General features: G+C 37.7%; 1 protein-coding gene across 8 annotated transcripts in view; it reads left to right on the top strand.

Moving 5' to 3' along the window:
• LOC138638112 (IgGFc-binding protein-like) overlaps positions 1-14599 on the top strand; it is a 246804-nt gene that overhangs the window by 226506 nt on the left and 5699 nt on the right. For all 8 annotated transcript variants that reach the window (XM_069727126.1, XM_069727130.1, XM_069727129.1 and 5 more), the window contains 16 exons: positions 593-770; positions 859-967; positions 1526-1617; positions 1768-1944; positions 3526-3728; positions 3827-3971; positions 6013-6254; positions 6437-6601; positions 6696-6823; positions 7855-8123; positions 8389-8597; positions 9949-10090; positions 10474-10724; positions 11032-11161; positions 13271-13433; positions 13566-13742. In XM_069727126.1, the coding sequence (XP_069583227.1) occupies positions 593-770; positions 859-967; positions 1526-1617; positions 1768-1944; positions 3526-3728; positions 3827-3971; positions 6013-6254; positions 6437-6601; positions 6696-6823; positions 7855-8123; positions 8389-8597; positions 9949-10090; positions 10474-10724; positions 11032-11161; positions 13271-13433; positions 13566-13742 (2780 nt within the window). The remainder of the gene's footprint in view (positions 1-592; positions 771-858; positions 968-1525; positions 1618-1767; positions 1945-3525; positions 3729-3826; positions 3972-6012; positions 6255-6436; positions 6602-6695; positions 6824-7854; positions 8124-8388; positions 8598-9948; positions 10091-10473; positions 10725-11031; positions 11162-13270; positions 13434-13565; positions 13743-14599) is intronic.

Here is a 14599-nt window from a genome sequence, read left to right on the forward strand (position 1 = left end):
AGAATGGGAGACCGCAGCAGAGATGGCTCAAGATTCCCCCTGTGCAGAAGCGGGAACTCGAGACCTAACAGTAGGTCAATGGTGACGACGCAAAAAATCAAGGAGCTCAAAGGGACAAAAATACATTTAGTATACATAAAGATAGCACAGAATACTGAGATCAATAATGACAATAGGATATATGCTCAGGGGTTGCAAGAAATAAATCCAAAAATATACCCCTAACTGCAGCAGAAAACCGTACAGCCTATGGCTCACACAAAATAGCAAATATCCTGAGAACAATTGTGTTATTATGCATCTATAAGTATATATCCAGCAGTAAATCTAGTAAAATTAGCATTTACCCATGTAACCATATGTCCCACTATGCACCCGCAGCCCCGATGCCACTTTTGAGTGGGCTTCCTCAGGGGGAGCTGTGTGAAAATAAGTGAAAATATGACCCATGAGCCAGTCTGTTCCTGTACATCTACATACATGTCTGTGAAGCAATTGTACGGAGTTAAAGAGCCTGGTTTACATTGTTATTATGTGTCATGAATAGTTTTTTATTTTCCAGTTTAATTGATTTTTACTAAATGTGTTATAGATTGATGGAGAGAGAACAAACCTCCCAGCTGCTCTAGACAGTAGAGTCAAAGTGCACATCAGTGGCAGTTATATCATTTTGGCTACAGACTTTGGGCTGCAAGTGAAGTTTGATGGTAACCATTACACTGATGTTTCCCTTCCATCAACAATCAAGGGTGATGTCTGTGGACTGTGCGGTAAGACGTACTTTTGAATCTACTTACAGTGTATATTCTTCAAGGAAGTCATCAGTTTTGTGTAACTGTTAATATTCTTACCTTTTAGGTAACTACAATGGCATTGCGGCAGATGACTATTTGAAGCCTGATGGCAGCCCAGCATCAGATTCAAAAGACCTTGGTGATAGCTGGCAGGTTGACCAAAATAATAAGGAGTAAGTGAAGGAAATGTTGCATTATTGATTAATTTTTTAAATGTGATTATAGAAAAATATTTCTATTCAAAAATTATAAATTGATTTGCAGTTCATACATTTATTGCTATTTCTAAACAAATGTTTTTGTATTGAGATACTATGAGCTTAAATAGCAGACTATTAGACTATTCAAATTTGGATAGATACTTTCACAATTCACTAAGCCTTTAGCTGTTGATGGGATATTACAAGATTGGAAAACAGCGGCACAGTTGTAAATTGGTTGTCATTGGTATTTTGTCTCAGCCGTATTTATTTTGGTTTTTTGCAAATGTGATTTGCAAATTAATGTTATTTCTTTTCATACAAAGAAACTGCCTGTCTTCCAATGTTATCATGAAATCCTGCATTCATTGTATATCCCTAAATTATAATATCACATTCAGTTAATTCACCAAATTATTACATTTAATAGAAAACTGGTACAAATACAATGTGTCAATATAATAAAAGTAAAAAAACATGGTTTATCCTACATATAGGCCCTATGTATAATATATTTGTCATGTTTTGAAGGTGTGGTAGTCAGGACCTAGAAGACTGTGATCTAAATCTCATAGCCGAGTACAGCAAGAACACACTTTGTGGCATTATAACTGATACATCAGGTAATATATATATAGTTTCTATAATGAAAACACAGTATGTTTATTTATATAATTGAATACTAATACCAATATTTTGACATTCCAACATGGATATGTTTTTTAACAATCATATACACAAAAACTCATTAGATTTCTCTATTATTTTTCCAGGAATTTTCAAAGATTGCCATGCTCTTGTGAATCCTGGTAATTTCTTTGACAACTGTGTTTTGGACATGTGTTTCACTGGTGGCGAGTCAAATTCCTTATGCTACGCTGTGCAAGCATATGCTCAACAATGCTCAGATGCCGGAGTATGCGTTGAATGGAGATCAGACACCTTCTGCCGTAAGTATTAATTGCATCCCAGCTATTATTCCTACTAATAAAAATGGAGCTTAAGGCTCTCATATACATTTGATTAAAGTTGATGAAAAAAAAACAATTTTAATCCAAACAATCCTGCATGGTTAAAAACTTAAAAACAAACAATCGTTTTAGCCAAATAAGCCAAGAAAGTTATGACTTAAAATTAAGTTTGTGGTATTTGATCTCCTTGGGATAAAGAAGAACTTATAATCTTCTGGGAATATTCTTTCATTGAAAGTTCAGTAGTCCATGAAAAATGTTTCTTTGAAAGAAGATTCCTAGAAATATAGTTCATTTGTTGACTGGTGAGATGCCCATCAGTCCTCGTGTTATTACGGTAGTTATTTTCTGTATGCAGCTATCTCTGCACTACTCTTGGAATGTATGTTTCAGTGTCTTATATATGCAGCCACTAGCCCATTAATTTTGTCCTAAGGACTAGGGTTGAGCGACTTTCTCAAAAGTCGGGTCGAGTGAAATCGGCCGATCCTATAGAAAAATCAGGGTCGGGGTCGGCCGAAACTCGAAACCCAATGCAGTGCAATTGGATACTAATGGTTCCCAGGGTCTGAAGGAGAGGAAACTCTCCTTCAGGCCCTGGGATCCATATTTAAGTGTAAAATAAAGAATCAAAATAAAAAATATTGATATACTTACCCTCGGACGCGCCCTGGTTCTAACCGGCAGCCTTCCTTCCTAAGAATGAGCGCCTGAAGGACCTTCGATGACGTCGCGGCTTGTGATTGGTCGTGTGAGTGGTCACATGGGCGGTCATGCGACCAATTACAAGCCGCGACGTCATCTAAGGTCCTTCAGGCGCTCATTCTTAGGAAGGAAGGCTGCCAGTTAGAACAAGGGCGCGTCCGAGGGTGAGTATATTGAATATACTCACCCTCAGACACGCTCTTGGACGCCTCCTTCCTAAGAATGAGCGCCTGAAGGACCTTAGATGACGTCGTGGCTTGTGATTGGTCACATGACCGCCCATGTGACCGCTCACACGACCAATCACAAGCCAGGACATCATCGAAGGTCCTTCAGGCGCTCATTCTTAGGAAGGAAGGCTGCCGGTTAGAACCAGGGCGCGTCCGAGGGTAAGTATATCAATATTTTTTATTTTGATTCTTTATTTTACACTTAAATATGGATTCCGATACCGATTCCTGATATCTTAAACATATCGGAACTCGGTATCGGAATTCCGATACCAGTTCAGAAGATCGCCGACCTCATGGCTGACCCCACACAGGGGTCGGGTCGGGTCGGGTTTCATGAAACCTGACTTTGCCAAAAGTCGGTGACTTCTGAAAATGGACGACCCGTTTCGCTCAAGCCTACTAAGGACCAATGAGGATCCAAGTGATTGGATCTCTACCAGTCTTCGAGTTGATGTTTGTGTTGGGATTGTTGAGAATAACTGTTTAATCAAAACTGTGTGATTTTTATTGCCATATTTTATCCAACATTGACAATTGAGTTAAAATTGCTGATAGTTGAGACTCCAGTTGGACATTCTTCAGATAATTTATCTCTGGCAACCTTTCTTTCAATATTTTCTAGCAATTTCTTGTCCCGCAAGAAGCTATTATAAGAGCTGTGGTACAACATGCCCTGTCACTTGCTTCAACTCTCCACCCGTGGCACCGTGCAAGGATGAAGCAGTAGAAGGTTGCTTCTGTAATGACCCCTATGTCCTAAGTGGAGACAGATGTGTTTCTTCAAGTGAGTGTGGATGCACTGATGAAAATAACATCTCCTATCAGGTAAGGCTTCTGTAGTCTTTTTTGTAGACCTGTAAAAATAATATTGTTTAATTACTTCTATGAGCTATGTTATCAACTCTTTCATATGTTATCTTCAGCTAGGAGAAAGTTGGTTTACCCATGAGAACTGCACACAGCGCTGCACATGCAATAATAATAACAACATCACATGTGAAAATTGGCAATGTGGAGTCTATGAACACTGCAAACGGCAGGAAGGAGTGCTGGGATGTCAATCCTCAGGTTTGTATTGTATTGACAGTTCACTTTCTAGTATGTGTATTGTATATATCAAGTATATATATATATTTTCTGTATATAAGAGAATGCCAAGAGTGTGCAAAGCAATCATCAAAGCAAAAGGTGGCTACTTTGAAGAAGTAATAAGCCATATTTTTGTTTTCATTTTTTTAGTTTTATATTTTTATTTGTGGTCCTCTCGTCCTTGCTCGCTTCCTCGTATGATCTCTTTTTCAAATGTGACTTCTCATCTGTAGAAGGAGACAGCTTTCCAATGTCCTCCTTAACCCTCATCATCACGTAGATATGCTGAGTTTTCTATGAATCATGCCAATCGGTGAACAGGATCAGTGATTTACACTGTAGTTCCTGTTTCTAAGGTGCCAATCACATACGCAGCACAATGAAAGGATGATTGAATCTATGCTGCAGTTATAAGTGGCACTTTATGGGGCTAAAGGGTATGAACACATACATTTATGTTCCATATTTCTTTATTTTGATCCGGTAAGAGTCTGCTCGCATACCACGGGATAAGTGTCCCTGCCACGATGGTGCGCATGCGCCATAGAGCGGGGATTCCCAGGGCTTACTGAAGCCGACGAGTGGCCGGAACTGCCTGAACAAGCTCAATGTGCGCGTCACACGCCGGGTGGGCGGAGTCTATGTCAGCGCGGCACGAGCTAATTCTATAAAGGACACAGAAGGGGGGGACCCGTAATGGCAGCAGCATTCTCCCCTGATGAATCCACAAGGAAGAAACGCGTCGGGAGACGCTTACTACAGTACCACACTATAGACTTCTAAGGGTCAGGATATGAGGTGGAGGATGAAAGAGGATCAGCTGGGGATGACCGAGTCGTACAAGCGGTGAGATCCAACCAAGCACATTATTGTTGCTATATATCTAATCTCATGTATCACAGCGCTCCTGGAACAATATCCCACCATCATTAACCCTTTAATATGCCATAATTTAACCCATTAGGGAACACTCATAGAATTGTTAAATGAGTATATGTGTATCCCAAAATATTTGGATGGGTATTTATATTATTGGACATTATATTACGCTGCATGTGTGGTCTGTCACTCTGCACTGATAGTATTCCAATCCTTTGTAGAGACATCTGTATTCATATATATTGAAGTGGAGTGATTATATGTGGAGCCTGGTATTGTGCATACACCACATTAATAAATCATCCTGAGCATTAGTACAAAATGCATATACTTACTGCTGATTGAATAGACACAGTTATAAGTACAATACCCCAATATAGGGGTGCTTTCTGGGTCTATATACCTATGTCTCGTTGGATTGTATAATAGTCGGCCAGCATTCTGTGAGCCTACTAGAACTATTGGAGATTGGAAGTTTATCTTTAGCACGGCTCGTGCTGCGGAGTATTTGTTATTTGTATCTGTTTGTTTTTTTGTCGTTTCCCCATTCTGTGTAGGTAATAGGGCACATATCACAATAGGGTTCTTATTTGTTTGTCTTATTATCATTTCTGTTTCCATGCAAGTGCCTACTATTGGCCTTTTTTAATATATACCTAATAAAGGTTATATTTTATCCATTTGCTAATATACCTACTTTGAAGAACCTAGAATATAAGACATATTTTCAGTTGTTTCACACTTTTTTGTTAAGTATATAATTCCACGTGTAAATTCATAGTTTTGATGCCTTCAGTGTGAATGTACAATTTTCATAGTCATGAAAATACAGAAAAATCTTTAAATGAGAAGGCGTGTCCAAACTTTTGGTCTGTACTGTATATACAGTACATATATTTATATATTTATGTATATACAGTATATACAAGGTCTAAAAGAAGATTGGAATGAGAGGATACAGGTAGGAAATAAATGATACTATGGTCCCATAGATATGTCTATGATTAATTACAAGATCATACGTTATATGGATAAAATCAAAATATTGCTGAATAAATCTGTTGACACAGTAGCAGAAAATGTATTTGGTGTCCTAATAGATATCTGCTATTCAAAAATTGGTGCATGCTCTTTCCTACAGGTATTGGAACTTGCCATATTTTTGGAGATCCCCACTTCAACACATTTGATAAAGTTATGCACAGCTTCATGGGCACATGTACTTATTTTCTGGTGGATATATGTGACAAGAGTAGCGTTATTCCATTTACCATCAAAGGAAAAACAGAGGACCGCGGAAAAAGGGCAGCAACGTACCTGAAAGAAGTTTATATCGATATTTATGGACTACGTATCACCTTGCAGAAAGACAGGAAAATTCTTGTAAGATTTACATCTATATACTAATTAGTAAATGTATTTGTCTTATTGAATATTCAAATGATCAATCTATCTATCTTTTACAAGTCTATCTCACTATTTTGTAGCAATATTTGTCCTTATTTTTGATAAGATAATGCTGAAAAAATACTTAATTACATTATTTAAATCCTCTTTAATAACAGGTGGATAACACACGAATCCAAACACCATGGTCAGGAAATGTGAAAGGGCTCATTATTGGAAACGTTGGTCTTTACACTGTGGTGACCACAGACTTTGGAATGTTTGTGAAGTTTGATGGAAATCACCACTTGGAGGTTGTCCTCCCTAACGCTTACTATGGCAAGGTCAGTTCTAGCAGTTTTAGCTTTAGAATTAAATGCAATACAGAATTTTTTGTTCACAACATGTAATGGATTTCTCTTTTCTGTGACGTAACAGGTGTGTGGTATGTGCGGTAATTTCAACGGTCTGAAGAATGATGAATTACTTATGCCAAATGGACTTCAAGCGGCCAATGTTGTACAATTTGGAAACAGCTGGAAATCGGAAATTGACAGTGATTTAAAGTAATTACAACTATACTCGTTTTATTTACAGGTTGTTGTTTGTACAGGTTTACCCCAATGTGCGGGAATTTCAATAATGATGCTAGCTAGAAAAAATGTAATTAATATTAGATATCTTCAAAATGAATAAACCCTATTCAGTCAGATCAGTTTACTGGGAATATGACTGTTCTTGGCTGTTATTACAACTCACATATTAGTGAAAAGAAAAGCTGTGAATGTACGGCTACCTCTCCATTCACAATATCTATGAGATAGGGCAAAGAACCCTGTTCTGAAACCCAGTGTAGATATTAAAAGTAATATCTAAGAAGCTGTTGAGAGGGTCAGACGCATATATAAAATACTTTCTGGTAAGGGATAGGTAAAATCGATGGTAGCACAACACCTATAAAAGCGTAGAAAGCCTCTGCTGCTGTCCCGTTGCTGGAGAAAAAGTTCTTTTAGAGGTATAATTGCAAAAATGGAAGCTGGTCTCACTTGGTTTTTAGACTTTGAGAAGGGCTCAGGACAGAAATGCCATTGGTATTAATAAAACCATTTTGGAATCCCAAGACTCTTCATTCCTGCAGCGCAGTATGCCTACACGTGCAAGCTTCCATTTTTGTCATAAAAGTAATCACTAGATCTATCAGTGATTTATGGTATATTCACTGGATAGTCCTTAAATGTTCCAGATAAGAATAACACTTTTAACTTTCTTTGAGGTGCGTTCAATATCAACTCTGTTTCTTAGGAGAACTTTGAGGGTTTTAAATTCTTACGTTCTGAATTTCATGGAGATGTCAAAAAAATTGGTGGCAGCTAAGTTTCAATACATAGGATATGGCACTCAGTTCATCACAATTCTTCTTACTTACTGTTGGCTGTATGTTGCTTAGTTATGACACTGTTACATCTCAATACATTTTTCAAAATAAATCCTCAGGATTCTGCATTACACTTTATACTGTCAGTATCCTATATAATGACACTTTTTTTAATAGAAAAAATAAAAAAAAAATGAAATAACTTTCTTGTTTCTCTTACAGTTGCTTAGATGACACACGAAATGATCTAGATCCACCATGCAATGCTTTATCATTGCCAAACATTCAGAGACAATGCAATGTTCTCCAGTCGAACACATTTCAAGCATGCCATAATCTTGTTGATCCAGATGACTTTATCAAGTCCTGTGTATATGACATGTGCATATACAACGGAATGCAGTCTACCCTATGTGCTGTAGTCCAAGCCTATGTTGACGCCTGCAGGACTCAAGGAGTGAACATTAAATGGAGAAATCCATCTTTCTGTCGTATGTATTCATATATTTGCATCTTCTTATAAGGAAAAAGAACAGAACAGTTTACTGCAATTAATACAGAGTAAAGTGTGTATACTTTGTTAATTTTTTAACAACAGTAAAAATCTCACAGCAGAATTTAAAGATTTTGCGCTGCTACATCTGTGCTTTGATTGAGATACAAACCTCCACTGTTGTTAACATTTTGCAAATAGACATCATGTCTTAGACAACTTTTTTTGGATATGCCATTTAACCATCTACTTCTCTATTGCAGCTTTGGCTTGTCCTACACACAGTCGCTATACAGACTGTGCATCACTTTGTCCACCTACCTGCACCAACATCTACGCTGAAGATACCTGTGAGAAGCCAACAACATGTATGGAAGGCTGCGTCTGCAATGATGGTTATGTACTTAGTGGGGACCAATGCGTTTCACTAAATTCTTGTGGCTGCAGGGACTCCAATGATAATTACTACAATGTATGTAGATATGACTTCTATATTAACAACTTATATTAACGATTTCTGTTAGCCAAGTGCATAAAATGTTAGTACTGTATTTTACATTTAAAATATTTCTTTGCTAGTGCACAATTGAAATGTAAAGAATTCCATAGAATGGAATCAAAGGTACAAAAGTATACACCGTTACTAAATGATTTCTGATGGGACAGCCCAATTTAAATATGAGCCTGAAATGTTCCCTACCTTATTCATCCTTGTCTTTTCTGCTCCTTCTACCTATGAGAAGACTACAGAAAGTATTCTATTTTGTAGATAAGCTTCTTTATCACAAATCATCATGAAAAGAGAGGCCATGGTTACCAATGCCTGCTTTCAATACCAATATACAGAAGGATGCCAATAGGCCCAGTTATATAAGGTGGAGGCAGCACAGGAGCAAAATAATGATGAACAACCACTTTTGCGCATAATGCGGGTGACTGACTAGTACTCTAAAAGCACATGAATAACGCTTGTATAGCATACCAGTCACACAGATGTCTGTAGGCCACCATGCCAGATTACACCCTATTAGTCACTCGCATAATATTAGATCAGGCGGGCCATCAAGAACTCCATAAGTGTACCCAACAAGAGCAAACACCATACTTTATCTTATTCACTCTGCAAGTATGAAGAAAACACATGAAATAATAGTTGTTCTTACGGCCAAAATATCCAACGCTCATAAGATTCCTTGTGTCTTGCAAGTCCCTGCACAAAAATCAAAAGCAATTAACTGAAAAAGATATAAAATCCAACAAACATCCCCAAGAAAGGCCATAGCTAGCAATCCAAGAGAAGAAAATATTCAGCTTCATCGAATCCGTGAAAAAAAGTTTTCTTTATTCACAAACTTAAATATGGAGGATACAAACTTCAGCACAAATCATATGGATACGAATCTCAACACGTTTCTGGAGACTAAGCTCCCTTAATCATGACAAGGGACATGGGTTGAGATTCATACCCATATAGTTTGTGCTCAAGTTTGTATCCTCCTTATTTAAGTTTGTGAATTAAGAAAACTTTTTTTCATGGATTCAGTGAAGTTGGACATTTTCTTCTCTTGGATTCTACACGCCTGGACACAGCGGGTCCGTGCTCCTGAAATTCAGCTTATGCATCACGGGTGAGCTTGTTTATATTCCTTCTCTTCTTAGCTAGCAATACCTAGTCTCAATACCAGTTCACAGGAGGATACAGACTGCTTCTGAAAAAAAAAAAAGTTGTGTGTGCAAACACAGTGAAGAAAAGTCACATGTGAATGGTATCCAATAAAGCCCATAGATGTCACATTTATACTGTTTGTCTTGTTCTTTTCCAGGTTCATGAGAGCTGGATTACACCACAGTGCACAATGAAATGTGAGTGCAAGAAGGGCAATAACATCCAATGTAAAGAATATAGATGTTCCAATGGAGTCTGCAGCGTGAACAAGAATGGAAAATACTACTGTAAACCAAAAAGTAAGACTAGTGATCACAGTGGTTACAATGTTTATCTCATCAAGTTATTCTCTAGGAAATACCATTTCTGGGCCAGCAAGGAAACCTTGAAGTTCAAAGACCTTATAAGTTCAATTAAAACATATATCCCAGCCCCACAACACAGCAAAATCTAGAGGCATTTCTTGTTTGTCCTCTTCTCCTCCTTTGATGAGTAAGAAGACATGACCATTAGGGCTGCTGTTGTTTAACTTTTTTGCTAACACGTAGCCTATTAAAAGGATAGGTCTGTACACATAGACATGGGACCACTATATGTTTGAAGCATTATAAAAAGTGCTAAGATGATTGTTTCATAGTTGAACTGAATTTCTTACTCTTTTTTCTCTTCGCATTGGTTTTAGGCTATGGCAAGTGCACAATAGCTGGTGATCCACACTACAAAACCTTTGATGGCTTGAATCATCACTTCCAAGGGAAGCAGACATACATGGTATCAAGAACGCATCCTTCCCTACCTGACTACTTGGAGACATTTAAAATTCAAGGCAAAAATGAAGCCATGGTAATATTCAGCAAGTACAGTTTGCTCAAGGAGCTGGAAATTGTAGTTTACAACCATGTTATAATATTCAAACAAAATAAGGTCTTATTGGTAAGTATTAGAAGAGTACATCCATATTTTACTGTCAAATAAAAAACTCCCCATCGTCTTGCATTGATCGCACAGAGCCAATATCAGAGGTGGCATGAAACAGTCAAAATCATTAAAATATCATTTGTTTGCACAGAAAACCTGTTCAAGGTGGATAGAATTTGCCTAAACTTTTACAAAAAAATTTGACTTGGCTCAAATCTGATGTTTTTGTGTGATTCACTTGGTGCAAATCATGCAAAATGACAGAGCCAATTTCTTTACTGAAGAAAGTATTTGTTGATCAACTTATTTTTTTTATTACCAGTTAAATGGTGTGAGAACGTCACCTCCTGTAAGTCCACATGAAGGAATAAATATTTATCAGAGACCAACAAGAATTCACTTGGAGACTGATTTTGGCCTTTCGATCAGCTTTGATGGCAGAGAAAATGCAGGTAAATACTTGTCCACTGATGACAATGACAACAAAGAAATACTAGAGATTAATCAGTTTGGCCGTCTAATGTACAATACTCATTCTATCTATACTCAGTATATTTTATCAGCAGCCCTGAATGTAAATGTCTTTCATACTGTATGTTAAATTCTTTTTTGCTAGCTAATTATCTTTAAGTTATTATAACAGTTTATATTATAATATTGACAGTAAGCCAAGCTGTTGGAGCGGGAGGTTGTTGATAAAGACATCCCCTCTTAATATCTTCATAACCTTTTTCAATATGAACTATTCTGACATATGCCGATTTCATTACAGATTGTCCCCACATCCAGGGCAACAACCCTATTATTAGACAAAGTAGAAAATGTAAAAATTTACTTTTATCTAATTGCATAATACAATACTTTTCTTCAAGAATGCAGCTTCCCTGAGATAAGTTATACGATGTCTTGTGGTCAGCAATTTAAGTAGAGTCTTCACCTTTAACTCACATTAAATCTGCATGAAACTGATATAGTCTAGCATCTTTACAATATATCTATTTTGTCATTTGTCCTATTTTATTGTGAGTTCAGACATTATAAGAAAATCAGCCCAAAATAATGAGAATAAGATTGTTCCTACATGCTGCCCGATCTACAAGCAGCACGTATCAGGTACTGGCTGTATGTTCTCAGGTTTATTTGACTCTGAAACGCCGCCAGGGACACTAGTAGGACGGGCAAGTTCCTGGTGGTTTCTCCTCAGTCGCTGCCACTGGATTGACAAGTCTCTCTGTATACCTGATACATGCTGCCTGTGGATTGGGCAGCGTACATCAGCTGTCAAGTTCATTTTAAAAGGCCTAGCTGTGACAGGTGGCAACATTGTGGCAACATTGCTTATGCAAAAAAATCACAAAATTTGGAAAGACGGAACTTCCAATTCTGATATGGAAGTAATAATAATTTCAAATTCCCTCCTGTAGATTGTAAGCTCTTACGAGCAGAGTCATCATTATTTTACTTTAGTCATTGTATTATCTTTAATGTTGTTACTTAAGACTTGTATTATTATTATTATTATTATTATTTATTTTTATAGCACCATTAATTCCATGGTGCTGTACATGAGAAGGGGTTACATCAAAATGCAAATATCGCTTACAGTAAACAAAGCTAACAATGACAGACTGGTACAGAGGGAAGAGGACCCTGCCCTTGCGGGCTTACATTCTACAGGATAATGGGGAAGGAGACAGTAGGTCGAGGGTTGCAGTAGCTCCAATGGTGTTGAGGTGGCCGTGTAGTCTTTACAGGCTGTAAGCTTCTTTGAAGAGGTGGGTTTTCAGGTTTCTTTTGAAGGATCCAAAAGTAGTGGATAACCGGATGTGTTGGGGCACTGAATTCCAGAGGATGGGGGATATTCGGGAGAAGTCTTGGAGGCGATTGGGTGAGGAGCGAATAAGCATGGAGGAAAGGAGGAGGTCTTGGGAGGACCGGAGATTACATGAGGGAAGATATTGAGAGATTAGTGTGGAAATATACGGAGGAGAAAGGTTATGGATGGGTTTGTATGTCGGTGTTAGTAATTTAAACTGGATACGCTGGGAAATTGGGAGCCAGTGAAGGGATTTGCAAAGAGGTGAAGCAGGAGTGTAGCGAGGAGAGAGATTAATTAGTCGGGCAGCAGAGTTAAGGATGGACTTGAGGGGTGTGAGTGTGTTAGAAGGTAGGCCACAGAGGAGTATGCTGCAGTAGTCGAGGCGGGAGATGATTAGGGCATGCATGAGCATTTTGGTAGTGTGTGGGTTGAGGAAAGGACAGATTCTGGAAATATTTTTGAGCTGGAGGCGACAGGAGGTGGCGAGAGCTTGGATGTGTGGTTTGAAGGACAGGGCAGAGTCAAGGGTTACTCCGATGCAGCGGATTTTGGGGACAGGGGAAAGTGTGATTTCATTTATTTTGATAGATAGATCAGGTAGGGAAGATATTCGTGATGGAGGAAAGATAATTAATATGTATATGAGCTGTTGAATTGTAAAGCACTGTGGAATATGTTAGCGCTACATTAATAAAGATTATTATTATTAAAAGTTAATCATCAAGCTTTTGATTTTAAACAGAAATCGTTGTGCCAAGCACATACAAGAATATGGTCCAAGGACTGTGTGGCAATTATGATGGAAATAGGAATAATGATTTTGCTGATCCAAATGGAAGAGTTCTTAGTAAAGTAGAATCCTTTGGTGAAAGCTGGAATGTCAAATCACTTAACACAAGATTCAGGTAAGCCATAGGAATAGCATCCTTTTTATGTATGATATTGCGTAAGGTTTTTTTTTAAGATTTCAGAATATTGGATATTTTATATGTATTTGTTTTTTACAACATTCAATTCAACACACATATTTCTTCCAGACGTGAATTAGTAGCAGTGCAGGAAGAAGATATAATATTAAACACAGGAGACAATTTTGCGTGCTCTGCTTCTGGCCTCGAATTTGTGAACGGTTCTAAATTCTGTGGATTTATGAGAGAAGAAAATGGCCCATTTAAAAACTGTCTCCCATATATATCTCCAGAAGACTTTATTGTGTAAGTAATCCACTCTATTAATTGACGCCATTACTTTCAATGCAACTAAAACCTAACAAGCAAGATTTGTTAGGCTACAATTTAAACATACATAAAACTAAAATACATATTACCTACTCCACATCTTACTGCTTTTCACAGCTATCTGTAGTCCAGATTCTTATAATGGATAGACAGTAAGTGTACTAAGTGTTCACCAATCAGTCATAACTTTAAAACCACATGCCTAAAGTTATATAAGTTTCTCTATTGCCTTCAAAACAGCTCTGATGTGTTGAGGCATAACCTCTTCAAGACCCCTGATGGTTGTCTGTAATATCTGGTATCAACAACACATTGGTAACATATCTTTTAAGCCCTCCAAGATCTGAAGTAGGGCTTCCATGGATTAGACATGTTTTTCCAGCTCATCCTACAGATGTTTAATGAGATTTAAATCTTGGGAATTTGGTGGTCAGGACATCAACTTGATATTCATGAAACCATTTCTGAATACTTTTTGCAGTGTGGTGGAACACATTATCCTAACAAAATTAGAAAACTGTCACTAAGTAATCACATTGCTGTATAAGGGTATACTTGACCAAAGTGTGGGTGGTTTGAATGAAAGTAATGTCAACATGAATGCCAAAGATTTTCTAGCAGAACATCACACAACATATTATTCTGTCTTTCTTTAATGCATCCTGGTATCTAAACTTCCCCAGGTAAATTACAAATAAACAGACCACCTTTTGTCCACTGCTGCATGTTCTGGCTCTGAAATATATTTGCTTACTGTAGGTGAGTTTGGTTGTTTAGAGGGTCAGCAAATGGACTCTGACATCTGTGGCTACATCAGAAAGCTGTCTGTTCTT

Source organism: Ranitomeya imitator, chromosome 5 (assembly GCF_032444005.1).
Source record: "Ranitomeya imitator isolate aRanImi1 chromosome 5, aRanImi1.pri, whole genome shotgun sequence".
NCBI classification, from domain to species: domain Eukaryota; kingdom Metazoa; phylum Chordata; class Amphibia; order Anura; family Dendrobatidae; genus Ranitomeya; species Ranitomeya imitator.